The sequence below is a fragment of the Symphalangus syndactylus genome, chromosome 4 (assembly GCF_028878055.3).
Source record: "Symphalangus syndactylus isolate Jambi chromosome 4, NHGRI_mSymSyn1-v2.1_pri, whole genome shotgun sequence".
NCBI lineage: Eukaryota > Metazoa > Chordata > Mammalia > Primates > Hylobatidae > Symphalangus > Symphalangus syndactylus.
This window is the reverse complement of record NC_072426.2, coordinates 99,803,566-99,828,908: the sequence shown is the minus strand read 5'-3', so window position 1 is coordinate 99,828,908 and position 25,343 is coordinate 99,803,566. Positions and strand designations below refer to the sequence as shown.

General features: G+C 51.4%; 1 protein-coding gene across 33 annotated transcripts in view; it reads right to left on the bottom strand.

Moving 5' to 3' along the window:
- The window catches only part of CAMK2G (calcium/calmodulin dependent protein kinase II gamma), a 62,379-nt gene that overhangs the window by 32,496 nt on the left and 4,540 nt on the right, over positions 1-25,343 (bottom strand). For 32 of the 33 annotated variants that reach the window (XM_055275695.2, XM_063637558.1, XM_063637551.1 and 29 more), the window contains exons 3-10: positions 15,812-15,871; positions 8,178-8,232; positions 7,240-7,305; positions 4,248-4,320; positions 4,000-4,102; positions 3,483-3,566; positions 2,945-3,039; positions 2,181-2,303 (exon numbers count right to left, since the gene is read on the bottom strand). In XM_055275695.2, coding sequence (XP_055131670.1) covers positions 2,181-2,303; positions 2,945-3,039; positions 3,483-3,566; positions 4,000-4,102; positions 4,248-4,320; positions 7,240-7,305; positions 8,178-8,232; positions 15,812-15,871 — 659 coding nt within the window. Of the gene's footprint in view, positions 1-2,180; positions 2,304-2,944; positions 3,081-3,478; positions 3,567-3,999; positions 4,103-4,247; positions 4,321-7,239; positions 7,306-8,177; positions 8,233-15,811; positions 15,872-25,343 lie in introns of all 33 variants that reach the window. The other variant, XM_063637569.1, reaches the window with a different exon arrangement.

The following is a 25,343-nucleotide window of genomic DNA, read 5'->3' as shown; positions in this document are numbered from 1 at the left end:
TAGTGGCCGTCTCTTCTCTACTACAGCCAATACAAGCTCACCGTAAGAACTCAATCAGCATAGGAACAGGCACATCTATAGCATAGGAAGAGGCTATTTCTACAGCCTCACTATCAACTACACAGAAATGACTACAACCTGGATTTCCAATTTTTAGCTTCTTTTCTAATCTCTAGGACCATATTTCTAACCACCCACTGAATGTGTCTGGCTGGAGGTTGCCAGACACCATACTCAGTAGGCACAAAATGAAAACCATCGTCTTGGCCGGGCGCAGTGGCTCATGCCTGTAATCCCAGCACTTTGGGAAGCCAAGGCGGGTGGATCACGAGGTCAGGAGATCGAGACCATCCTGACTAACACGGTGAAACCCCATCTCTATTAAAAATACAAAAAATAAGCCGGGCGCGGTGGCGGGCGCCTGTAGTCCCAGCTACTCGGAGAGGCTGAGGCAGGAGAATGGTGTGAACCCGGAAGGCGGAGCTTGCAGTGAGCCGAGACCGTGCCACTGCACTCCGGCCTGGGCGACAGAGCAAGACTCCATCTCAAAAAAAAAAAAAGAGAAAACCATCATCTTGTCTCACAAGCAAGCTCCTCCTCTGGTTTTCTTCTGGGTCAGTGAGGGTACAACTCTCCACTCAGGGACCAACTTGAAACCTGGCCTCTCTCTTCTTTGATCCCCCAAATCCAACTGGAGATAATTAAATCCTCTAGGTTCTCTCAAATATCTCTTGAATTTCAACACATTGCACATTCCCCCATCCTCACCCTCTGCTGAGACTTCACCTGGTCTTGCTTAGACTATTACAACTATTAAAAAAGCTTCCTGAGCTCTCTGTCTCCAGCCCTTTTCTTTTAAAAATTTTCAATTCCCATCTTTCTTTTTTTTTTAAAGAGGTGGGGTCTGACCATCTTTCCCAGGCTGGAGTACAATGACTATTCACAGGTGCAATCACAGCTCACTGCAGCCTCAAACTCCTGGGCTTATGATCCTCCTGCCTCAGCATCCCCAGCAGCTGAGACTACAGGCACATGCCACCATGCCTGGCAATTCATTTTCTACACAACTTCCAAAGTGTTCTTAAATGCAAATTTCATTCCTTCTCTAAAACCCTTAAATAATTCCCTATGTTTTCAGAATAAAATCCAAACTCCTTAGGCAGAAACTTGTATGTCAGGGAATCTTTTGCCTCATTCTCTTGCATTCTGATATTTGCAGCCTCATCAACAACCAAACAACTCAACATTCCTTCAGCTCACCACAGTTTCCCATAACCTCTCACTGTGCTAAACTCTGTCTGCAGGTTAATGTTCTGAGGACCTCATTATTTGCCAAGAACAAGGACAGGGGTGTCACCTCCTCCATGCAGCCTTCACTAAACCCACCACCCACCAGGAACAGTAGAAGCTCCTGTACTCTCATTAGATTCTTATACCTACTTGTCACATTGTAACATGACTGCCTGTTTGAGTGCCTATCTCCCTAGATGATCTTTGGGGGCAGAGACCATGCCTCATTCATCTTTGTATCTCCAGCACCCAGACAGTGACCAGCACCAAAGAGGTATTCAATAAACACAGAATGGACAGATAAATAATGCCTCGTGGTTGTCAAGATGCCTAACTCTACCAAATCCTCTTCTTTGTCTGAAAGTAGGTATTTCAGCTTGAAAGAATTCTGTTTGAAAACAGAGTACGTCACACTGAGAGCCTAGAGGACTCTCCTAGGACTTCAGCGCAGAAGCTTTATGCCTCAGCTTTTATGCTTTTAATGATCAGAGACCCCTTCTGTTGATTTGTTGGATCTTGGTCACTGCTCCAGTGGAGTTGAGATCTGAGTATGAACCCCAGCTTGGGAATTCACCTTGGGTTTTGCCAGCTGCTTTCTATCACCGGCTACCTGGAGTCCGCAAGGGTCAACCTGAGCCCTCATCCAAGAACAGAACCAATCCCAGCCTGACAGCCATGAGTGGGGGAGAGAGGAGTAGCGGCCCACCAGCCCCATCAGCCTCCCGAGTCTCCCTGGTGACATTTATTGACTCTGGCCCTCAACAGTCCTCTGCCCGCCTGCTCAGTTATTGCTTGGGGCCCAGAATGAATCTCTGCTGGTAAGAAGGAGGGGGTGGTGCCGCAGAAGGCTGACACCCCTGGGCTCCTTGGCCACTGGCAAAGACACTTACACAGACCCACGGGTGCTTGAGAGCCTGGTCAGCCGTGATGCGCTTTGCTGGGTTTATGGTCAGCATCTGGTTGATCAAGTTCTTGGCTTCAGGAGTTACCGTATCCCATTCTGGTGATGGGAACTAAGGAGCAGGAATAGGGAGAAGAAGAATATGATTGGTGAGCTTCACACCCTGAAACACTGGCTCTGTCTTCAACTCAACTACTGTAATTGGGATACTCTGTGGTATCTAAAGCTGTGACTGGCAGAGTTGGAGAAGCCCTGGGGCTATCCCAGAACCTGTGTCAAATTAAAGACTGGGAAAGACAGACAGAACAGTCATGTTTAGAATGCCAGAACATCAGATCAGAGCAGGAAGGGGACTCCAACATTCTCTGGTTTAAGCCCAGCTCTCTACTTAGGAGGGAACAGAGGCTCAGCAATGTGTCTAAGGTACCACTGCAGTGGAGGGAGTCTCTAGGCCTTTTGTCCCTGTGTTACACAGCACACCAATGAGGCTGCTCCATTCTTTGCAAGTAAAGATCAAAGGACTTCAGTGGGCTCCTCAATTTTAGTTATGAAGAAGGCTGTGCAAAAGAAAGTTGCTCCCTGGGACATAGAGTGGCAAGAATTGGGCCCTGGATGCCCATCCCTGGGTCCTCAAAGTCCCCTGACACCCCCTGTATCACGTGACACACTAAACAAGCCTGCTCCCTTGGACAGAGCCGGAGGAGCAGGACATCTGCCCTTCCTGGCCTGGCTGCCCGGCTCTCTGGTCCTTACATCATAAGCTCCAGCCTTGATCTGCTGATACAGCTTGTGCTGATCCTCATCCCAGAAGGGAGGATAGCCCACGAGGAGGATATACAGGATGACCCCTACGAGACAGAACACACAGGTCATGGGGGTCAGTCGCCTACTTCCCTGAGGAACCAAGAAAAACCATGCAGGGCTCAGAGCCACCTAGAAAGGCAGGGGCCATACCAGAGTCAGAAGTGGATGCCAGCCGATAATGCTATGCTACTAGCCCCTCCTGCTATGCCTCACACTTCACGTCACCAAGTCACACCAGGGATTTCTTTAGGCACAACCCATCCTCTAAGGCGTGGGAAAATCCCTCTCCAAGAAGGATACAGTGTCATCCCAGAAGTACTCAGGGAGGAGGGTGTGATGGGAACAGCCATCCCAGGGGCAAACACCGTAATTTCACATACACCAGGCACGTGAGTGACCCGTAAGGAATAGTGATGCCTCTTTCTTGCCATCATCGAAAGTTGAGGGCCCTTAACAGCGAAAAGCTGAGAGCGTGGAATGGGCTTACCGCAGGCCCAGATATCCACAGGCTTTCCATAGGGATCTTTCCTCAAGACCTCAGGGGACAAGTAACCTGGGGTGCCAGCAAAACCTGTAGCAGAAGAGAGGGCAGAGGCATACTGAACCCGCTTTCTCTCTCGTTAAATCCACACCAGTCATTTCCCCCAAGTCCCATCTCATTCCTGCTGCTTTTGCTACATAAACTCTCAGCACATGGGCAGCAAGAGCTGACAGGCTGGGCTTCTTGTAGCACCTGGAATCTGAACCAGAGGGCAAAGCCGTATGCCTACCAGGAACTCCAGCTCCTTCCCAGAGGCAGCAAGAAAGCAGTGCTGACAACAGCTAGACTTGCTGTACTGAGTCATGTACGGCCAAGAGAGATCTCTGTACCCTCCCACCCTCCGCCAGTCTCTGAGGAGGCCAGGACCATTAAGGGTCTGGCTTCTAGTTCTAATAGAGGAGGGCAGACCAGGAAGAGGAGGAAGGGCGGGGGCTGCATTCCGGGAAGACAGGGTCACCCTTACCAAACCAAGCCTGCTGCTCTCCCTGTACTTCGATGGCTAGGCCAAAATCAGCCAGCTTGACAGCGGCACCCTTGCATTTACTCGCCAACAGCAGGTTCTCAGGCTGCAGAAGAAACACAGAGAACCCTCTGAGCACCCACCCTGCAGCCCAGAGGAAGCCTAGTTTGGGCCTATGCAGTACCACTATCTGGCACCAGGTGGCGCCAACACTTCATGAGCAGAGGCAAGGAGGGGAGCCTGGGTAGTACCTTCAGGTCCCTGTGGACGATGTCATGCTGGTGGATGTGGTTAACACTCTCCAGAATCTGATGTATACAGTGGCTAAAAAAGCAGAAGGAAAAGAAATGTTAGTGCAGGGTTAAACCACCTCATCCACATCCACAACCACATGCTGCAGACTAAGGCATGTGACAAGGGGCCATGGATTCACAGAGAATTACTTAACGGCCGCTGGAACCTTAGACCCTGCACATCATCTTGTTCAACCTATTTAAAGAAAGAGGAAACCGAGGCCCAGGCAGATTCAATGGTTTTTCTAGGATCACCACTACAACGGGTTCACCTCACCCCCTTTTGACTGGAAAGGTCTAACAACCAATTCATTTCCAAGAGATCAGGAGACAGCCCAGAATCCTGAGGAAGAAGAGACCATCCAATCCCTTCCTTCTTTCTCTTTCTCCATATAGTAACTCTGTTCTTGGAGAAGAGGCTTGTGCTGGCAACTTAGGAAGGAGAGTCCAACTAAACAACCTAAGCTACTTTTGGCGGTGGGTGCACTCATTCATTTCCCTAAATGTTTATTGAGTGCCTAGGATATGAAGATGGACAAGACCCAATAGCTGCCCTGAGGTCTGGCATCCAGTAAGGCAGCTAAAACAAGTACATAGATACCTTTAAGAAACAATGTACTTAAGAGCTTCCAAACAGGGCATTTGAGGAGCACTTCTGATGATTTTGCATAGAGAAAAAAACCCAAAGTTATTTTATTATTTTATTTTTGAGACAGGGTCTCACTCTGTTGCCTGGGTTAGAGTGCAATGTTGTGAACACAGCTCACCGCAGCCTTGACCTCCTGGGCTCAAGCAATCTTCCCACTTCAAACTCCCCAGTAGCTGGGACCACAAGCATAAGCCACCATGCCCAGCTAATTTTTGTATTTTTTGTAGAGACAAGGTCTCACCATGTTGCCCAGGCTGGTCTCGAACTCCTGAGCTCAAGTGATCCACCCACCTTGGCCTCTCAGTGTTGGGATTACAAGCGTGAGCCACTGCGCCCAGCCACAGTCACACACGTAAATCAGACTGTCCACATTGCAAACCATCCTGCCATCCCTGTCATCAAACTCCTGACAGGGAGCCGGGGCAGTCTAGAGCAGTGGTTTTCAACTGGGAATGAATTTGCCGCCGCCCCCCCCCGCCACCCCCGTCACAGGGGACATTTGGCAATGCCTAGAGAAATTTCTGGTTGTCACAACTGGAGGAGGGGTGCTCCCAGCATTTGGTGGGCAGAGGCCAAGGATGCTTCTAAATGTCTGCCACAATGCACAGGAGAGGCCTCACAACAAGGAAGTACCTGGCCTAAAACGTTAGTAGCACCAAGGCTGAGGAACTTGGCCTAGAGTATAGGCCCCCATCATCAGGCACTATCTGGTACACTGAGCACATCTGCAGAGCATCCCAGTGTATTGGGCTGGGTGGCCTGGACTTACTATTCCTAAAATCTGATGCTGGGGATCCCACAAGAACCAAGGGGTCGTACTGGGTCCCTGGGGGCTGAAACTCGGGCCTCCCCATAGGACACAGCCCAAGAGTGGGCCACAGAAACTTTAAGACTGAGCTATAGAAGCAAGTCTCCACAGAGATGTATAATTAGAACAGAGCCGGGCTAGCAGGGAGCGCCTTCTGGCCAAAAATGGCAAAAGTGCGAAGTGTCCCAGCAGAGCCAGGCCAAGCCCACTGGTACAGTCACCCCCCTCAGGGCCCCCTCCCTACAGCTCTCCCTCCTCCCCGCAGGCTCCCTGAGCCATCACTGCCTCCTCCGTCCCAGAGCCTGGTCCTCCCCTGCTGGCACTGGAATTCATCTCCCCACTTGAGAATTCTTCCCGAGGCTGAAGCATCTGAAGTTGATCAGCAAACACTGGCCTCTCAGGGTTGAGAAATTCGTGAGGAAGCTGCACTCCCCCACTCTCCAGAAGCAGCCAGAGCTGCCACATAAGCCAGATAAGCTGCAGGCAGGATGATCAAAACCAGGTTGTAGGGACATCACCCTCTGAGAAAAGCGAGGCTGGGGGAAGAGCCAAGGCGGGAAAGGCAGGCTGAACAGGCGCCTGAAAGCGTGGGTGAGGGAGGCACCAGGGATTCCAGGGAGGGCAGAGGCTGAGGCATGTGGCCGGGGAACGGTCCTCAAGTTGGAGGAGCCCCACGGCGAGGCTGGTCATGGTGGTCTAGGGACAAGGTGACAGAGGCTGAAAGCTCCCGGGGCTCTATGGTTGGATTATTAGCCCAGAACGCTCCACTCCCTCAGGACAGAAGCCATGTCTTCTGCACCTCTGGGTCATGCCGGAGCCTCAGCACAGTGGCTCGAGCACACTAGAATTTGTCAAAGGAAAGAAAAGGGCAGAGGGGGACATTGGGCATGGTGGCGAGTATACAGTAGTGCAAAAAAGAGTATTTCTGGGGTCACAGGGTAAAGGAGACTTGGAAAAGCTTTGTAAAACATTCATTTGGAAGTGATTTTTTTTAGGGGGGGAGGGGGACGTAGTCATGCTCTGTTACGCAGGCTGGAGTGCAGTGGCATGATCTTGGCTCACTGCAACCTTCGCTTGCAGGTTCAAGTGATTCTCCTGCCTCAGCCGCCCAAGTAGCTGAGATTACAGGCACACACCACCACACCCGGCTAATTTTTTTGTATTTTTAGTAGAGACAGGGTTTCACTATGTTGGCCAGGCTGGTCTCGAACTTCTGACCTCAGGTGATTCAACTGCCTCAGCCTCCCAAAGTGCTGGGATTACAGGCATGAGCCACAGCGCCTGGCGAGGAAGTGCTGAATTTTTAACTTCTAATATCACCCACAGTATGCAGCCCTAGCCCAGCTCAACAGAATCTTTCTCCAGACAAGAGCTATTCTGATCTTCTCCAAAGACTGTTGAAACAGGTACAGTGCTGGCCCCCGAAGGTGGCCAAGACTTCCTTCAGTCCTAAACTCCAGAGCTACATTTGAACTCTCGGGCCCTCATCCTACCTGGCATCTGCTTCACTGTAGTACTCTCTGGCCACAATGTCTTCAAACAGCTCCCCGCCGGTAACACTGCAACCAATGGGAAGAAGAGGGTCAGAGGCAGAAAGGGTCCTTTGTCCAACCCCAATGTCCAAGAAGAAACAGGGTCACCCTGTAGAATGGCTTTCAGAGAAATCCCAACTCTCCATGCATTTCATCTGAGAGCTCAGAACACACTCGATCCTTCAGTGACACCCGGATTCTCCTTGAGGTATCATGGGCCCTCCCTTCCTTCCGGACATTTCTTTTTCCAAAATCCACAGATTCACTAATAGTCAGGCAGAGATGAAGATACAGGGATCTAAGAGAAAACAGTCAACCTACCCCAAAAGTCACAGCTTTGAGACCAACATAAACACTAAAATATCGCTGCCCAGGAAGGACAGAGCTACTACTGAAGTTGAAGAGTAATGAGACCAATGACACAGAGACCCAACCCTGAGAATCCTGGAGAGGAGTGTCCAGGAGATAAGAGCCACTTTTAAGACATTAAACCACAATCAACGTGGAGGAGAGACCCAATCCAATGGAGCCTGGTTTCCGACTAATGAAAGCTACCTCTGATTTCTCAGGATTTTCAAGGCCATGCAAAGAGCTGTATTTTATTTCTTCACTAAGGACAGCACACTGAGAAACAAGACAAAGGCATCTGTGCAAGGTGTGCTGCTGAACAGAAGTGCGAGAGGAACGCTGTCCTGGGGTTCAGAGCCCTGGGGGGACGCTGGGGGAACATGGAGACCCCCTTGGTGGGGGCAGCAATCTGCCCCAGTCAAATCCTTTCCCTCGGACAAAGGAGGGGGCCCTGGGCAGAGGCTGGAGAGCCTGTTTAGGCCTCTTCCTGAGCCTTCATTTTGAGTCAGCTGGAGGGAAAGGCCCCCACACCCTCAGAAAGTGGCACTTACAGGTCAAACACGAGGTAGTGAAACCCTTCTTCAGAAATACTGTCATGGAGGCGCACTGCAAGAGAGGAGATGGGGACAGAGATTAACAGAGAGAAAACTCGGAAATCCTAGGCTTCTCCTCCTCAGCAGCCCCACCCCTGCCCCATCCTGTCGGGCTCACAGGGCTCTCCAGAAGGAGCAGTGGGGGGAAGTGGCGATGTGCCCAGTGCCCCCCAGTGCAAGGCTATGCAACCTGGAAGCCAGAGCCTGGCGCTCTGGTTGCCACTTCAGACTCAGGCAAGAGAGAAAAGCTTCATGGCTAAGAAGTCAAGATGGAGAAAAGCCGGAACCTTCCCAGAGGGCTGGTCTCCGAGAAGGTGGTCCTGGGATATGATGCACGATGGTGAGATGCAGCGTGAGCAGCACCTAGCAATGTTGACGGCAGGGGACAACAATGACCAGATGGGAAAGCCAGAGAACTCTTCCAGAGCAGTAAATGGGAGCAGAACTAAGGGGTGGGGAAGAAGGTGGAAAGGCAGAGCTCAGCAGGAAGGCACGTGGTGCAGGATAATGGATGGCGAGCCTGGAAGGCCACGCACACATTCAGGCAATGACAACAACAACAGCTTATTAAGTGCTTACTATGCCAGGCCTTGTGCTAGGCTCTTGCATACATTACTGATTCTGCAACCATTTATCAAGCACCTACTATGTGCTGGACCCCATGCTAGGTAGTGGGATTCAGGAGGAACAGAGTGCCTGCCTTTGAGGAGTTTATTATTCCTTTCGACCACCTGAGATGAATGTTATTCCCATTCTACAGATGAGGGCACCAGAGGCTCAGGGACACAAAGTCTCTTAACAAAGGCCAAAGAGCTTCTAAGTGGTGGGTCAAGATGTGAATCCAGTGCTACCTGACTCCAAAGACTGTAGTCTACACCACCGTTTCCCATAAGAAACGTGGGGCAGCCCCCATATTCAGGCAACAAAGCCCTGGCGTCCAAAAGGAAGACCGCTTACAAATGTCCCTAAAGCAGCATCGCAGACAGGTCCGGGAGGGTGCCACAGGAAGAAGACTCGGGCGATGCACCAGCTGTGAGAAAAGGCTGGCAGGCGGAATCCCTCCTTGCTCCCTGCCTCCAAAGCTCTTGGGCAAAAAACCAACCTGAAGTCTTCTGAGGTCTCCTCTTCAAGTTTCTGCCCACAAAGCCACCTCTGGGTTAAATGCCAACCCCTGAGCATCATTCTAATGCACACACGACTCCGCTCTGGCTGACTGTCCTATCCCTCCCCTCACCTGAACTCTCTTGATGGGGAACCTCTGTTCCAAAGGCCTCCCTCGGTTTGACCTTTGCTCCAGGCCTTGGCAGTTACAGGCGCACCTCACGGAGCACTTCAGGAATGGCCTGACACCAAACTAACCGGTTCAGTGCCAGGAGACAAAGAAACGGCCATGTCTCTTCCTGGGTGGGCCCTGGCTGCTTCCGTTTCCAGTGTCACACGTTTCCTCAGGACTGAGGTGCTTCCCTATGTCCCCTCCCCACGAAGCAAGATCATTCAGAAAGCAAAATATACAACCCAGCCGGCACAGTCCCGAGGCACTGAACCACCACTATAGCCCCCTTGTTCTCCTCCCTTGATGACTGAGGACTCTGAAGCCTGCCAGGGCCGGAGCCAGGGCCTCAAGACTGTTTCTGCATCCCATTACCTACACTATTTGATCTGATCTAGTGACTCAACCCCAAAAATCCCATCCCAATCTCAGTATTTCTGCGAACAGGATCAAAGGCAGGTGATACTTCCAATATCCCTCCCATTATTGGATATAATGTATATATCCAATATACATTCTCTCCTGGGCAAACAAGATGCTTCCCTAGGCCTGCAGATGAGAGAGGGGGCTTTTAGGACAGGAGGAAGGAGCCAGCTCCAGGCTCCTGCCTTCCCCCCGTAAAAACTAGCCTGGGCACACTCCATATACACTCAATCAAGTCCTCTTGAAGTCCTGCCATTGCCTCTGCCCCACTCACTTGCGCACCTCTGGTCTAAGTCAGTGCCTCACGCTGAGTCTTGCTGCAGTTGCTGCTCCCTCGCTTCCAAAAGGACTTTCCATTTAATTAAAAATTTGCTATTAAAAAGCATTAAAGTGTGTAATACAAATAATCCCCTGGAAATCAGCTGTCCCAGAAGCTACAGACCAGCTCCATTAGGGAGGTGACTAACAGCAGCAGCACGGGGAACTAACGGGACAGCAGCAGGTATGATGCTGACAACCATCTCAAAGAAGTGGAGCTGCTCAGCTCTGCCTAGGCCTGTCCCTGAGCCCTGCCTCAGCCAGAACCCCATCCCATGCCCAACACCACCCCATGCCCCACACCACCCTGCCCCCGCCCAGCACAGCAAGGCCAAGAACAGGGCAAGAAGTGCAGGCACCCAGGCCTCTGCCTAGACATGGAGTCATTGGCGTCTGCCCTTCTCCAGGAAGGCCACACACAGAGCCCAGGTGGGAGGAAGCCGGGGAAGGGAATTAGAAGAAAGGAGCAGCAAAGGAAGACTAATCCTTCTAGGCCACCCAGCGGAGAGAACAGCTTTGATGTGTGCCCCAGAGCAAGGCACCTGCCAAGGCAAGGAGGGATGGAGGAAGCTGTATCTGAATAAGACTGCTATTGACATTTTTTTAATTTGTAAAGAAATTAACAGGGCACTGAAGACAAGAGGAGAAATGACTGTGCCATTCTAAGTGCCTATTTAGCAACAGCAGATTATTTCTTTTTTTTTTAAGACACAGGGTCTCACTATGTTGCCCAGGCTGGGCTGGAGATCCTGGTCTTGAGCCATCTCCTGTCTCAGCCTCCTGAGAGGCTGGGACTACAGCTGTGAGCCACCGCACCCCATTAGATTCTGATAATAACAATCTAAATCTAACAACTAACACTTAGTTGAGCTGTCCGTGTGCCGGCATCGTTCCATGGGCTCCACGTGCATTACTGTATTGAACCCTCACACCAGCTCTGCAGGGTAGCTACTTACATATAAATAACCCCATCTGACAGGAGAGGAAACTGAGGCTCCATAAGAAACCTGCCCAAAATCACACTAAGTGGCAGAACCGGGACTTGAAGCCAAGACAAACCAACATCAAGATTCCCGATATTGCAGAGTTGCTTGGAAGTCACCTTCTCAAACTCTTAGGCAAAGGAGCTCCAATCTGTCCCCACTACCTCTGGCCATTCTGACTGGCTCGACAATGTCCACTGGGCAGCTACCCCCGGAGCAGGCGAGGCTGTACATGCCATGAATGTGGCTGTGAAGAAAAGGAGCCGGCCCTGCCACCTGGAGCTGCCAGGCGAAGAGGGAAGACAGGCTTTAAACCAGCAATTACACAAATGCGTTAACTAAGCACAACTGTGTCATGCTGTGAGGCAGAAGCAGAGGGACTATGGATGCGTGGAATAAAATAATCTGACACCCAGCCCGTTCCAGAGTAAAGACACGGCATGAAGGCCAGCAAGGGCCAGGCCATGTCCGTAGATAGGAAGACCTGGGGAAAGGAGTATAAAGCATTTACTGCATTTCAGCAACAAACCTAATTGCTGTTCTTTAAAAACTGTGGAAGACAGAACAGGCCAAAACACCTACAAACCTTTACTTGATATTTCATGTCTTCAAGGACTGAGATAGCCACAACCCAAATGTTGTGGCTATTTCCAATTCTTTAAAAACCACCCAACAATATGCCACATTTTAACTAACAAATCTTTCTCCAAAAAGCACTGAAAAAGTGTTGCTGTTAAAAATATCTGCAGCAATAACACAGTGGGAAGGAGGTCCTGTTGCCATGGGGGCTTGTGGGGGACTGAGCTGCCCCCCAAGAGCTTGCTGTGGCAGGGCTCCCCCCACCCCCACCCTGGGGGCAGGGATGTAGGAACTGCTCAGTCATGATTCAATGTTTCTTTCTTTTTATTTGCAACCATTTCTTTGCTACACTTACTGTTAGCTGAATGGGTACTGGGCTCAAGGGTAAATGGTCAGGCTTGAATAACTTGTGAACTGAGTTGAGGCTGGGGGTCTTGAAGAGATCACTTCTAGGGGCTGGAATCTCCATTTTCATCATCTCCCTCCTAGCCTCCTTTCCTGGCTGAACCCTTTCATAACAACTCCACGAAGGGACCCAGATACCAAAACAGAGGCAGGCACAGAGGAGTTAAATAACTTGCCAAAGGTCACAGTTACTAATTAGCAAATCCCAGATTCAAACCCCAAATCTGCGACTCCAAAGCCGCAAAACTTGGCTTCTCCAAGTATTGACCGGCATGCGGACCAGTAAGTAGCATGAGCATCAGCTGGAGACTCAGGTCCTACCCCAGACCCCCTGAATCGGAATCTGAATTTTAACATGATCCCTGGGTGAGTCATAAGCACATAAAAGTTTGAGAAGTGCTGCTCTAAACCACAATGCTAGACTATGATCGAAACTGCTGGGGCAGCTCAGCACGAAGGAAGACAGAGTCTATTCATTAGAGGACTTGAGAGCAGGGAGCAGGCAGATCACAGGTAGAACGGACTTCATTCAGACCTCAGACTTCACACCAGCGTCTCCTCCTCTCAACTCCCCACCACTGGCCACACTCCCAGCGCTGTCTGGAGTTGGGCAGTGTGCCTTACACCCAAACAGGCATTTTGTTGTTTGTTTGTTTGTTTTTAATTAATAAACGTTATTTTCAGAGCAGTTTTAGGTCCACAGCAAAATTGAGCGGAAAGTACAGGGTGTTCCCAAATGCCCGAGAACATTCCCAAATACCCCACGTCCCCCACACGCACAGCCTCCCCTACCATCAACATCTCCCACTAGAGTGGTAGATTTGTTACCGTCTATGAACCCACATTGACTCATCATCATTACCCAAAGTCCAGAGTTTACATCAGGGTTCACTCTTCCAACAGGCTTTTAACTCCTGGGACAGAATATCTAGCTATTAAGGGGAAACCGGGCATGGCTGGCCCCTAGCACCAAATGCTCCATCTGAATTCAGTGCCTCCGAGTCTGACCACAGCCAGGGCTGACCACATGCTCTCTGCTCTAGCTTCCTCGACTGTGCACTGTTCTTGGGCTGGCCCGTTTATTTCCCTTTGGGATGGAGTTCAAGAGGCCAGAGCCAAAAGGGTCACAGTTCTGAAGGACAGCGCAGTGGAGAGAGAAGAGGAATAGTGAATTAGGGGCACAAAATTGCCTTCTCTCCTGCCACAAGCCAGGTCCAGATCCATGGCAACCACAGCCTCCTGGACCTGCAGCTCTGCCACATCTCCAACAGCCCTGGTTCCCACCAGATGCCGGAGCTCCCAGGACAGTCTTGACTCCCCCTTCCCTCTGCCCACCCTCAACCCTAGAATCGGTCCTCGGACCAACCTCCTTAAGACCTGGGAGCAGTCATGAAATGGAAGCACAGTTCTAGGAAATCAGAGGCCAACAGAGTGACTGTGCCCCACCTGGCCTCTGAGCAGACGGCCAGGATATATGGTCCTCCGCCTGCCTCCATTCTGAGCCGAGGGCAGATGGTAAAAGGAAAGGGCTACCAAACAGAGTGAAGTCTAAGAGGTAAAAAAGTATGTATTTAATTCTAGAAATAAATAAAAAGACACCTGGGCTTTTCTCAGCTAGAATTCTATTTTTGTCCTTCCCACTCATTTCTCAATTGTCTTCATTATACCCTGACCCGTCCGTGGTCAACCCATCCGTGGTCAACCCGCCCATGGTCAACCCGCCCGCGTCGCGGGTGATGCGGACGTGTTTCTGCTTCCTGCATCACTGACACCTAGCTGCTGTTCTCCTGCCTACATGAGGACAAATTATCACTGCTGTACCAGTTGGTCACAAGGAGCATAAAGGAAAGGAAGTTACCCTCCTCAGATATTGAGACCCGAGTCTGGAACATCAAAATGCTTCTGTGCTTATGGGTGGCTTTAGTCACGCACATGCTTTTTCTTCCTGTTCTGGAACTTCTAGGTTAGAGGTCACAAGCTTGCAAGGCCTACAGGGGCCCAGGTGGGTAATGCAAATGTGAGCTCACAGTGGGTGACAAGGACAGAGGCCAGTGGGCTGCAGGGGCAGCCACCGCTCCTCACAGCTCCTTCTGGCCATGCAAGGTGGGGGCTCAGCAGAGCCGAGCCTTCTGACTGGAAAGGCGGGGGAATAGATTTTTTTTTTTTTCAAAATGTGAAATCTCGTTTTTAAATATTGGCAAATAATAAAAATATTTTTAGACCACTGAGCCAGCCAAGCAAAACATGCCTGAATCTGTGACTGCTGTTCTAGGTGTTTCCCTCTGTGGGCCCTCTCCTACCAAAGGCAACACGTCAGTCTCCACTGCGCTGTATTCAGGTGAAGGCCTAACCTCAGAAACCACCTAGGAGCTCCAGTAGTTCTGAGGCCAGGAACCCACCAGCTGAGAGGTGCTGGCTCTGCAGAACACACTGCATCAGGCAGAGCTGATAGCCACCGGCCACGCCAATCTGCTTCGGGTGTAATCCAAGCTGCTGATTGCCATCAACAAAGCCCTGCACAGCTGACGTTCTGACTACCTCAGAGCTGCTCCTCTCCCAGAGGGCTAGAGCAGGACCTCAGCCTTTCCATGACAGAGCTCACTTTGAGTGTTCTAGCCCGAGACCTGGGAAGCCAGGGGCTGGGCAGCTCTGAAGGAAGCATTAGGCTTCAGCAAGTCACCTCACAGCCCTGGCCACCAACGGAGCAGAGCAGGCGGCCTCCAGGGCACGGTGGGAGCCCCGACATTTAGGCCATGCCTGAGGAGCACAGAACACGTGTTGTCTTTTGTGATGACTCAGGGCTTTCAGGGAAAACCTAGGAGATGCTCCTTGCTCTGCCTCAAATCAACACTGGGGCTTCTGCTCAGACACTGCAGCCAGCCCCATTTCTGTCCCTTCTGCAAGGAGCACCAAATCAGGGCCAACGCTTTTGGCAAAGACGATTTCAGCTGAACAAAGTAAAACTGAGCCAAAGTGGGTTGAGGCAGGCAAACCTCCTCATGCTTTAGCACAACCAACAATGTGCTCTTGTCCCCCCAGTCAGGGTGGGAGCAGGGAGAAATCCTCTTTTTTCTCCTTCCCCATCTGAGTGGTTCCTGCCATCCCTTCTCCAGAGAAGCCAGGCAGGGGGGCAGCTTGCTTTCCTGGCTCTGGGGAATACAAATGGGAGCACCATGGAAACCCCCAGAGTGTGCAGGACACCGCAGCAGGAACAAAACTCTTTCAGGTCCACAAACAAAATCCTGACCCTTTCATGAGGGCTGTGGATGGCCCCTGGTGAGGGACGCTGGCAGGCTAGGAGCCCGGAACCTCACACACTGAGGACCCTGGACCTCAGCCCAAAGACAGAAGGAGAAAGGGAAGAAATAGCATCTGAAACCTATTCTGATGCCTCACACCCCAGCCCTGAGAAGGTGCCGCAGTGATGCAGATACTCAGGTCTCTAAACTAGAATGCCCCAGAATTCTGAGACACAGTTGCTATCCTGCTCATGTAAAAACAGACACCAGGTGAAGGTCCACAGACAGAGGTGATCCCACACACAAAAGCAGTGGATATCTGTTATCCCTGCTTCTACAAAATACCCACAAAATGCTCCATGCCCACGCACTCACCAATGTTTGGATGTTTCAGAAGTCGACATATCCGAGCCTCACGTTCTAGTTTCTGGTGATCTAAAAGCAGGAGAGAAAAAACAAAAGCCATCAACCATCCACTCTCCTTGTGGTCACCTTGTTATTCATATTCCTTCAGGTACTAACTATGCACTTGTGATGATTTGCTGAAGTAATGCAGCAAGTCATGGCAATCCTGGAGACAACTTGTTTTCCTTTCATTTTAGGGTCTCACTTTGTCCCTCAGGCAGGAGTGCAGTGGCATGATCACAGCCTCAAACTCCTGGGCTCAAGCGATCCTCCCACCTCAGCCTCCTGAATAGCTGGAACTATAGGCACCAGCCACCAGGCCTGGGCCAGATAGTTATGACCACCTTTTCCAGATGAGGAAATGACTTGAGGGTTTGCACACTTTGAGCCAGTGAGCAGCAGGGCTGGGATTTGAATCCAGGTATTCAACTAAAACTCTGGTGCTCTTTCCACCACAACAGGGTTTCAGTGGTCCAGGGTGTCCAGAATCTCTTTTTTCTTTTTGAGACAGAGTCTCGTTCTGTTGCCCAGACTGGGGTGCAGTGGTGCGATCTCAGCTCACTGCAGCCTTCGCCTCCTGGGTTCAAGCAATTCTCCTGCCTCAGCCTCCTGAGTAGCTGGGATTACAGGCACACACCACCACGCCTGGCTAATTTTTGTATTTTTAGTAGAGACGGGGTTTCACCACGTTGGCCAGGTTGGTCTCAAACTCCTGACCTCAGATGATCCACCTGTCTTGGCCTCCCAAAATGCTGGGATTATAGGCGTGAGCCACCGCGCCTGGCCCAGAATCTCTTTCTTGTTAGGAATACTAATAGTAGCTAAATTATACTGAGCACCTAATATATACTTGGCACTGGCTAGGGGTTTTGCATATATTCTCTACACAGTCCTGATGGCAAGTCTGAAACATAATGATGCTGATAATAAAGAGGTTGATGATGAAGATAATGACGACTTAAAATAATAATAGCTAACATTTATTGAGAGCTTAGTTCTACACCAGGCAGCTGCCTCTTTTAATTTATCCTCATAACAACTCTAGGAGGTTGGCATTAGTATGATGCCCATTTTATAGAAAGAGAAACCAGGACACAAATCCTGCTTCTCCCCAGGGTCCTCTTGGCCACCACTGCTGTGAGCTTTGACCTCTTCAAATTCAGACTCCAGGATTACTCGGTTTTGGTGGAATAACCAGAAATCCACAAGTCCCCAGATCCAAGTGAGCTGCGTGGGTCAATTCCTTCCACAGGAAGGCAGAGCTCCAGTACGTGGGAAGAGAGGATGCTACTCACAGCACGGAGGCCTCACAGCCCTCCCCCACTGTCCTTCCCTCTTTCTACTTGCTGAATTCCTGCCAAAAGTCACCTCCTTCATGAAGTCTTCCCTGCTCCTCTCGGTAGACTGTGACTTCTCCCTCCTACTCCACCCCCCCAATTTCCCAATGCACTTCTCACGATTCTCACATCATATATTACATCAGTTATCTTTCAGTTGCAAGCTCTTCGAAGGGCGGGGGTACCTTTCCGGGTAGTGCTTTCTAGAGTTCTTTCTGTAAACAGGGGCTTAATAAGGGTTTACTAATAACAACAGTAGTAGCCGTAACAATCGCTTACTATGCATTGTCAGGCAGAGGCATGGATTACCATATTTCATACCTACAGAAACTCTGTGAAGTAGGGATCTGATTAGCTCTATTATATTACCGAGGAAACAGGTTTAAAAAGATAGAGTAATCTCCGGCCGGGCGCGGTGGCTCACGCTTGTAATCCCAGCACTTTGGGAGGCCGAGGCGGGCGGATCACGAGGTCAGGAGATCGAGACCATGGTGAAACCCTGTCTCTACTAAATGTATAAAAAAAAAAATAAGCCGGGCGCGGTGGCGGGCGCCTGTAGTCCCAGCTACTCGGAGAGGCTGAGGCAGGAGAATGGCGTGAACCCGGGAGGCGGAGCTTGCAGTGAGCCGAGACTGCGCCACTGCACTCCAGCCTGGGCGACAGAGCAAGACTCCGTCTCAAAAAAAAAAAAAAAAGATAGAGTAATCTGCCTAAGGTAACACGAACAAGCAGTGATGCAGGTGGTCTGAGCCTAGAGCCCTCTTTCTCCACGCCTGTGCTATTATGGCCAGATAAAGAACGGTGAGAGTTGAGTTAAGACTCCAGGCTTTGGAGGGGGTGCAAAAGGAAGACAGTCCAGTTCACCCCAAATTATCAAGGCTCCAGGGGCCTTCACATCCATAGCTGCCAAGCTATTCCTGTCTCCCTGCCTCTACCCTAAACAGCAAAAAGCTTCTGTAAATCTTCCCATGGCCCTCACAATGATCCCATCAGGTGAATGCTATGATTGTCCACACTTCCAGATGATGGAAGAAATGGAGGCCCAGGGAAGTTAAGTAACTTGCCAAAGATCCCACAGCAGGAAAAGGATAAAAGGGGGATTCAAACCCCGGCCTGTCAGTTTGAGATAATGTAGGGATTATGGACTAGAAGAAATTCACATTTATTGTTTCACTAACCAAACCCAGCTTTGTCCTAAACTTTCCCTCTAGCAACAGCTCTACTTTGTGGAAGGAGGTGGGGACAGACAGAGATTAGTTCCTGCTGCCCAGCTAATCCGTCCCAGCTGCCCAAAGATCTGGGTCAGGCCTTCCTTCCTGTCCCTGGGTTCAGCATGACCACCATCCAGGATGCAGCCAGGAGAACCCCAAGTAACTCCCAACTCCCAGATCACCTGGCATCCCTTGGTCCCAGGCACAGGGATGTGGCCAGTGACCTCCAGAAGTGAGGCACTCAAGGAGGCTGTAGCAGCCTTGCCTGGTGGCTGGGGGGCTTGCTTCTTCCAGATCTGGCAGGATGTTGACATGACCCCACCTTCTTTCCATCCCTGGACTTGAGATGGAGGTACCAAGCTAGCCAACCCCAAAGCTACAGACCCACGGCCCTCTCTCTGGGCACACACCTCACCACCCTCCAGCCCATAACTCTCAGGCTTGGTTGCCTGGGCAGGTGCAGGAGAACAGCATCTTGCAATGCGGAGGTGGCAGCTGAGGGAAGGCCCAGAAGATTAATGTTTATCTCCTTCCTTAAGTCTCTTACTAGCTAATGGTTACAGTCCCACAACAGCAACAGCACTAAAAATAAGGACACTCTGGTTTACCAGTGACTTCGAGTGGAGAGAAGACACACAGACTCAGGCTCCCAGCTCCTCAAAGGAGCTGCCCAGCATCCAGAGGGTCCTTGTTAGCCTCTTAGTTCAGCCTTAACTCCAAGGAGCTGAGCCCTGTGTTCCCCGCAAGGCCCAGGTCTTCTCTGAACCCCAGGACTGCACCTTGATCCTCATTCTGATTCTAAGCTGTGGAGTACAGCAATTAACAACACATCAGTTTTGGAGTCAGACAGCCCTGGATTGAGCCCAACACTGCCACATCCAGCAAGCTATTAAACCCACCCGAACTTCATTAATTCCTTCAAGAAATATGTATCGTGGCTGGGCGCGGTGGGTCAAGCCTGTAATCCCAGTTTTTGGGAGGCCGAGGTGGGTGAATCACTTGAGGTCAGGAGTTCAAGACCAGCCTGGCCAACATGGCAAAACCCCATCTCTACTAAAAATACAAAATTTAGCCAAACATGCTCACTGGAACCCAGGAGGTGGAGGCTGCCGTGAGCCAAGATTGGGCCACTGCACTCCAGCTTGGGGTGACAGAGAGAGTCTGTCTCAAAAAAAAAAAAAAAAAGAAATATTTACTGAGGCCTACTATGTGACAGACAGTATTCGAGATGCTAGGAAGACAGTGGTGAACAAAACAGACGAAAATCCCTGCCCTCATGGAGCTGACACTCTAGTGGGTTGTGTACTGGGGAGGGACAGACAGTAAGAAAACTCAACAGCACGTTAGATGTCACGGCAAGTGCTGCATAGAAAAAGAAGAGAAAGTGGGGAGTGTAGATTTAAGTAGGGCAGTCCAGGAAAGCCTCAGTAAGGAGGTGACATTTGATTAAGACCCAAAGGAGGTGAGACAGTGAGCCAGGCACATTATCTTGGGAAACAGGTTCCTCACTTCTTTTTTTTGTTTGTTTTGCTTTTTTTTGAGACGGAGTCTTACTCTGTCGCCCAGGCTGGAGTGCAGTGGCACGATCTCGGCTCACTGCAAGCTCCGCCTCCCAGGTTCACGCCATTCTCCTGCCTCAGCCTCCCGAGTAGCTGGGACTGCAGGCACCCACCACCATGCCCGGCTAATTTTTTTGTATTTTTCAGTAGAGACGGGGTTTCACCGTGTTAGCCAGGATGGTCTCGATCTCCTGACCTCATGATCCGCTCGCCTCGGCCTCCCAAAGTGCTGGGATTACAGGCGTGAGCCACGGCACCCGGCCAAGAGGTTCCTCACTTCTAAAATAGAGACAGCAAGATCTGAGGTTTAACTGAGGTGGTACAGGTCAAGAGTTTTGCATAAGGTCTGGCATATAGCTCCTTTCCAACGGCCCAGTGAGAAGCTTGACAGGGTCTCCTGGGCTGGGCTTGTGGCCACAGCTATCACCAGAGACACTGTGAATGGGACCCACTGTCCCCTCAGCCCAGGCAGATGCAGGGTCTGCAACACAGCAACTAAGCCCTCCTGCCTGGCTTCTGGGCTCCCCACATGGTCCTCCATTACAGTCCTGGGGGTGGAGTGTCCCTCCCTGTTTTGGCGGGCCCACCCGTGTCTACAGTCTGCAGGTGATGGGCAGCAACAGGGGCTCCTCAGAGAGAGGGGAACGCCGCAGGAGGCGCCACTGTCTGCTTCCCTCCTCTTCCTCGCAGCCGTGGCACCCTGCCATCCACAAGCTCTCCTCAATGAACAGAGTGGTTTCTGCCTGCCACACTCTCCCCATTCCTGCTGCCACACACTGCCCGGCTACCACCCAGCCTCTCCAGCTGTTGTCTCCTGTCTCTTCCCCCAACACTTCCTGTCCTGCAGTCACCTCCAGGGCTGGCCCACAGCTGCAGAAAAGCAGAGGGTCCATCCCAGCAGCAGCGGCAGCAGAGGGGTTCCAGAATGGAGTAGTGGTTTCTAGAGCATCTTTCCCAAAAGCAAAGGCATCCCAGCTGGACACAGCATCCCCGACCCCAAAAAGGGTGAGGCCACTGAATGGGCTTGGTCCACAGTGGGAGGGCCCTGGCTCGGCATCTCAAGGTGCTGCAAAGGTGTCTCCCCTTGAGACATCCCTCCTTCCAGTAACCATTAGGGAGAGGCTCAGACCTTCCAAGGTGGACCCTCCTCCACGCACCTTTCTACCAGGCCATCCCCGCCCCTCCCACAGCCCAGCCCCCCCTTCCTGTTTGACAACTGCCACTTCCCGCTTTTGCACAGGGCCACTTCCTGCCTGCCTGTGTGCTACTGCCATGGAGAGACCCACCCCTGCCGGCCTTCAGCCCAGCTCCAACCACAGCCCTCTGCAGGTTTTCCCCATCATGAGCAGAGGTGGCAACAGGAGCAGAAAGCAGAAGCGGCTCTAGCCTTTCCCCAGCAGCCTGCCTAGACCAGAGCGGTCTGAGCCCAGGCCAGAGACAGGCCCTGGGAAACAAGGATCCTAGAAACCCAGCTTCTCCTGCCTTCTGCCCAAGTGCTTCAGGACTTGGTCCAAGGCACCACGATTTCACAGGAAGGGCAGCAAGAAGTGACCAGATGCACTGAGGGAGGCAGAAAAGAGGAAGCAGACAGGGAGGTGATAGCTTGCAGCCAAGGGGCGCATCAAGCCTGCCCTTGAACCATCTCCCCTTCTGGCCTGAAGACAGAAGCCTATTCCAATGCCCTTTCCTTCCTCTGCCGGGTCAGGGGGCCAGGGAGGGCTGGCCACAGACTCTCCATGGCCGTCTCAGGGATGGCCTGCTTGACTTAGTGACATTTTCCTAAAAAAACACACAAATGCCAGAACTAGCTTCAAATAAGATCCTGCTGCTACCTAAACATACAACCCTCTGTACGTGGGAAAGGATGCACATTCCTACTCTGAGGACTCTCCCAAGTTCCAATCTCAAAGACATTCTTAATTTTGCAAAGGGTGTTTTGCAGGTCTGTGCCTGTGACCCTAAACATGGATGTGAGAAACTTCCTGCAGCCCCACTGATTTCAGGGCTCGATGGGAGGTGGCCTCACTTGCTGCCCTCCTTGAGTGCCCTTCATCTTCTTCCCAAGCAGCAGAGGCCCCCATCTGGCCCCCTTGGGCATCACTCTGAGGAGCAGAAACAATGACATCGCAGGGATTTGGTGTCATAATCCACCTTCCCCAGCTGCTTACACACAGCCCTGGGCCTGGGGCACTGACCAGTGGGAATCCCAAGCCACGATCCCACCGACCTCACACTGACACTGCGATGGCCACATCCCTTCCTCTTTGAATCTCACTCTAAAGGTGCAAAGAGTCTCCAATTAAAAGCAAAGTCCATCCACCACACAAGAGCAGGACCATGGTTTCTAACGCCCTCACACATGTACACTTGGTGACTAGCCGGGGGCTGTGATACAGAGGGACGGGGCCTGAAATGTGCCCATGTGAACCCCCAAGGCTCTGTGCATGTACCCAGCATCCTCCCCTTATCTTCAACCCTCACTCAAGCAGTTTTAACTTGGTGACACAAAGACCTGAGCCCCACTTTGGCCTCTGGATCTCAAGGCAAGGGAAGCTCTGAGGAGGGAGAGAGGCTCCAAGAAATGCCCTACAGTGAAAAGGCCCTAAATCAGCTTTGACGGAGAAAATCCCCAAGGGGTCACTAGCAAGCCCCAAGAAGGCAAGGCTCTGCCTGGGGGCACTCTGGCTGCTCTCAAGGGCCAGAAAAGGGTCAGCCGTCGTGTTCTCCATGCCCCCCGGCAGGGCTCCCGGTGCCTGCAGCCTTTGCCCACTGTTTTGGTGACATTTCCTTCATGGTAACCAGCCCCAAGTAAAACATCCCAGGAAGCAGCCCCTAAAAATAGCTCCTCCCAGGGCAGCAGCAAGCAGGGGGGAGGGGAAAGAAAGGGAGGAGAAAAGAGGGGAGCAGATGGGAAGCTGCGGCTGCTGCTGATAGGGCCCAGGAAGCGGAGATGGTGTTGGGGAGGAGTGGCTGGAAATCTCCCCACCGCACAGCCCAGAGAGGTGGGTACAGATGGGAATGGGGCCTCAGCCAGCAACGAGGAGGGATTTGCTCCACCAGGCTTGGAGCTTGGGGCCTAGATGGAGAGGTGTGAGGTGATATGCCAAGATTCATCACAGGAACAAAGTATCCAGAACCTGTGTTTCAAAGAAAGGCGCCAAGAAGTGGGTGGAGGCCACACGGCCTGTGGACACTGGGTCTGAGCCCTGGCAAAGTCACAGCCACCTGCAGCACTCAACCAAAAAGAAAAAAAAGACCCCAGACAAAGCTTTTGTGCTTTGGTTTCCCCAGCGGTCCTGCAGCAGATCTGTCTGGCCATGGGTAGGTGACAAAGGGGCTCTGCAGAGAGGCATTCAAGAGGTGCAAAGTGCCCATCTCCTCCTGTCACCACCCTTTTGGCACCCATGGGATCAGGCCCTTGTTGGTCTGCCAAAGCTGTTCAGAGAGCAGCAAGCATAGAGATGGGAGCAGGAATGGTCACACCCAGCCTCCCCTTCCCTGTCTCCAGCCTCAGCAGAGAATGGGGTCAGCCACTCACCTCTAGGGTTTCAGCACAGCTTCTAACAAGGGTATGGTGACAAGGGACCAGAGGAAGCAGCAGGAAGAAGGCAGGGGCCTCCCTGACAGGACAGGGCAACCTTCCCACCTCCATCCCCACACCATGATGCAGCACCCCAAGTCACTCTAGGAAGACAGGTGAGAGGGGAGGGGGACAGGCCAGTGTTGTGTGCGCTAAGGCCCACAGCTCAATGTGACTGCATGACAAAAGCTGCCCGGCAGAAGCCTTCGCACAGAGGGACCTGCAGTCAGCTTCCATCCCTTCAGGAGAGAAGGTAGAGGCGTTCCATTACTGATATGCAGGATGCCCATTTCTCTGTTTACAGAAATTGGCCTGTTTTATCCTCAGGAGGAAAGCATGGTTTCACACACAGCCTCCTTAAATGCTTCCTCGAGGCCTGTGTTCCAGTGCTATGTGGATTTCTCTTCCTTCTCCCACTCCCTGCATTGCTGCTTCCCCCTCCCTTCTCTTTCCCTCGCTTTACCCAGATCCTTAACAGGAAAGTCTCACTTGGAGATACCACAGGGGACACAAATGTCATGGGGGCTACTCAGGCCAACACGAAGAGGGCGGGGACTCTCAGCTGGCACCATCCAGGGGATCCCATTTCAGTCCCCGGGGCCAGCTGGACCCAGAAAGGGACAGCCTTTACCCTTCTGGTGGCCAACATGCCACAACCCCAGCCACCCAGCTTGCCGCAGCCTCATACACAGGCACCCCAATCCCGAGGCCCAGAACGAGGCCCCTAATCACAGAACAGCCCATGTGCACAGATGGCCACATAGCAGCAGACACACAATCTGGAGAAGGCTGGGCCAAGGTGTGTCTGTTGAATTCCAGAGGGCATGGCAAGAGCAACTGTTGTTGCAGATTTTAGGTGGCATCTCTTAAAGAGTGGCTCATGCCTCACCTGCATGAAATTCACTGGAGCATGTGTTAAAAATGCAGATTCTGCAGCCCCACCCTAGACCTCTTAAAGCAGAATCTCTGTGGCTAAAGCCCAGAAATCTGCATTTTTTAAACTAGTACTCAGGGTGATCCTTATGCACGCTAAAATTGAAAATCACTACCTGGAAGAGATCCCAACAGTGGCCCTATAGTGCCATTAGTGACAAGGAAGGAGGAATCATCAGCTAAATGTCTGCCTACATCTCCCACTCTGCCTTATGCCCCAAGCACAGGTCTTTATCCTCATCTGTCCTCTCTTCCAGCAGCCGTTATCAGGTCTGCAGCCTGGCTCCCTGGATCAGAAAGGGAGGACCCAAGTCTGTAGCAGGGTACAAGGGCTCCGGCAACTTGACTCTGAGTTTCCTAGGAGCCAAAGCCAAAAGGCAACCATGACTGGTTACACAGTCCTCTTGACCCATTCATTTAATGCATATGTGGCTGGCCTACATCAGGCTCTTCGCTAGGGCCTGCCCATGCAGAAGTAAAGAAACACATAAGGACCCTTCCCTCACCTCTCAGGTCCTCACAAAGAGGAAAGCTTTTGCTTACATTTAGCTTCAAAAGAAATTTCTTCACATGGAATGTACAGATTAAATAAATATGTTAAAGTATTATAACAGATTTCAAAACACAGTTTCCGGTAGCATCTCTTAGTAAGGCCAAGGGCATTACCCCAGTATCCATCTCTGTGAAAGCAACTGGAATCCAGATAAATAGTACATATACAGAAGTTTCTTGTGATGCTGATTGTTCTAGGGATAAATCCTAAACGACGTAGAAGAAAGGACCATTTGCCCTTCAACTGTAGCAATATGGGGGAAATGCTTTGGATATAAGCAAAGAGAGCAGGATATAAAATGTTATGCTCCACGAGGTGAAAATCTGTAT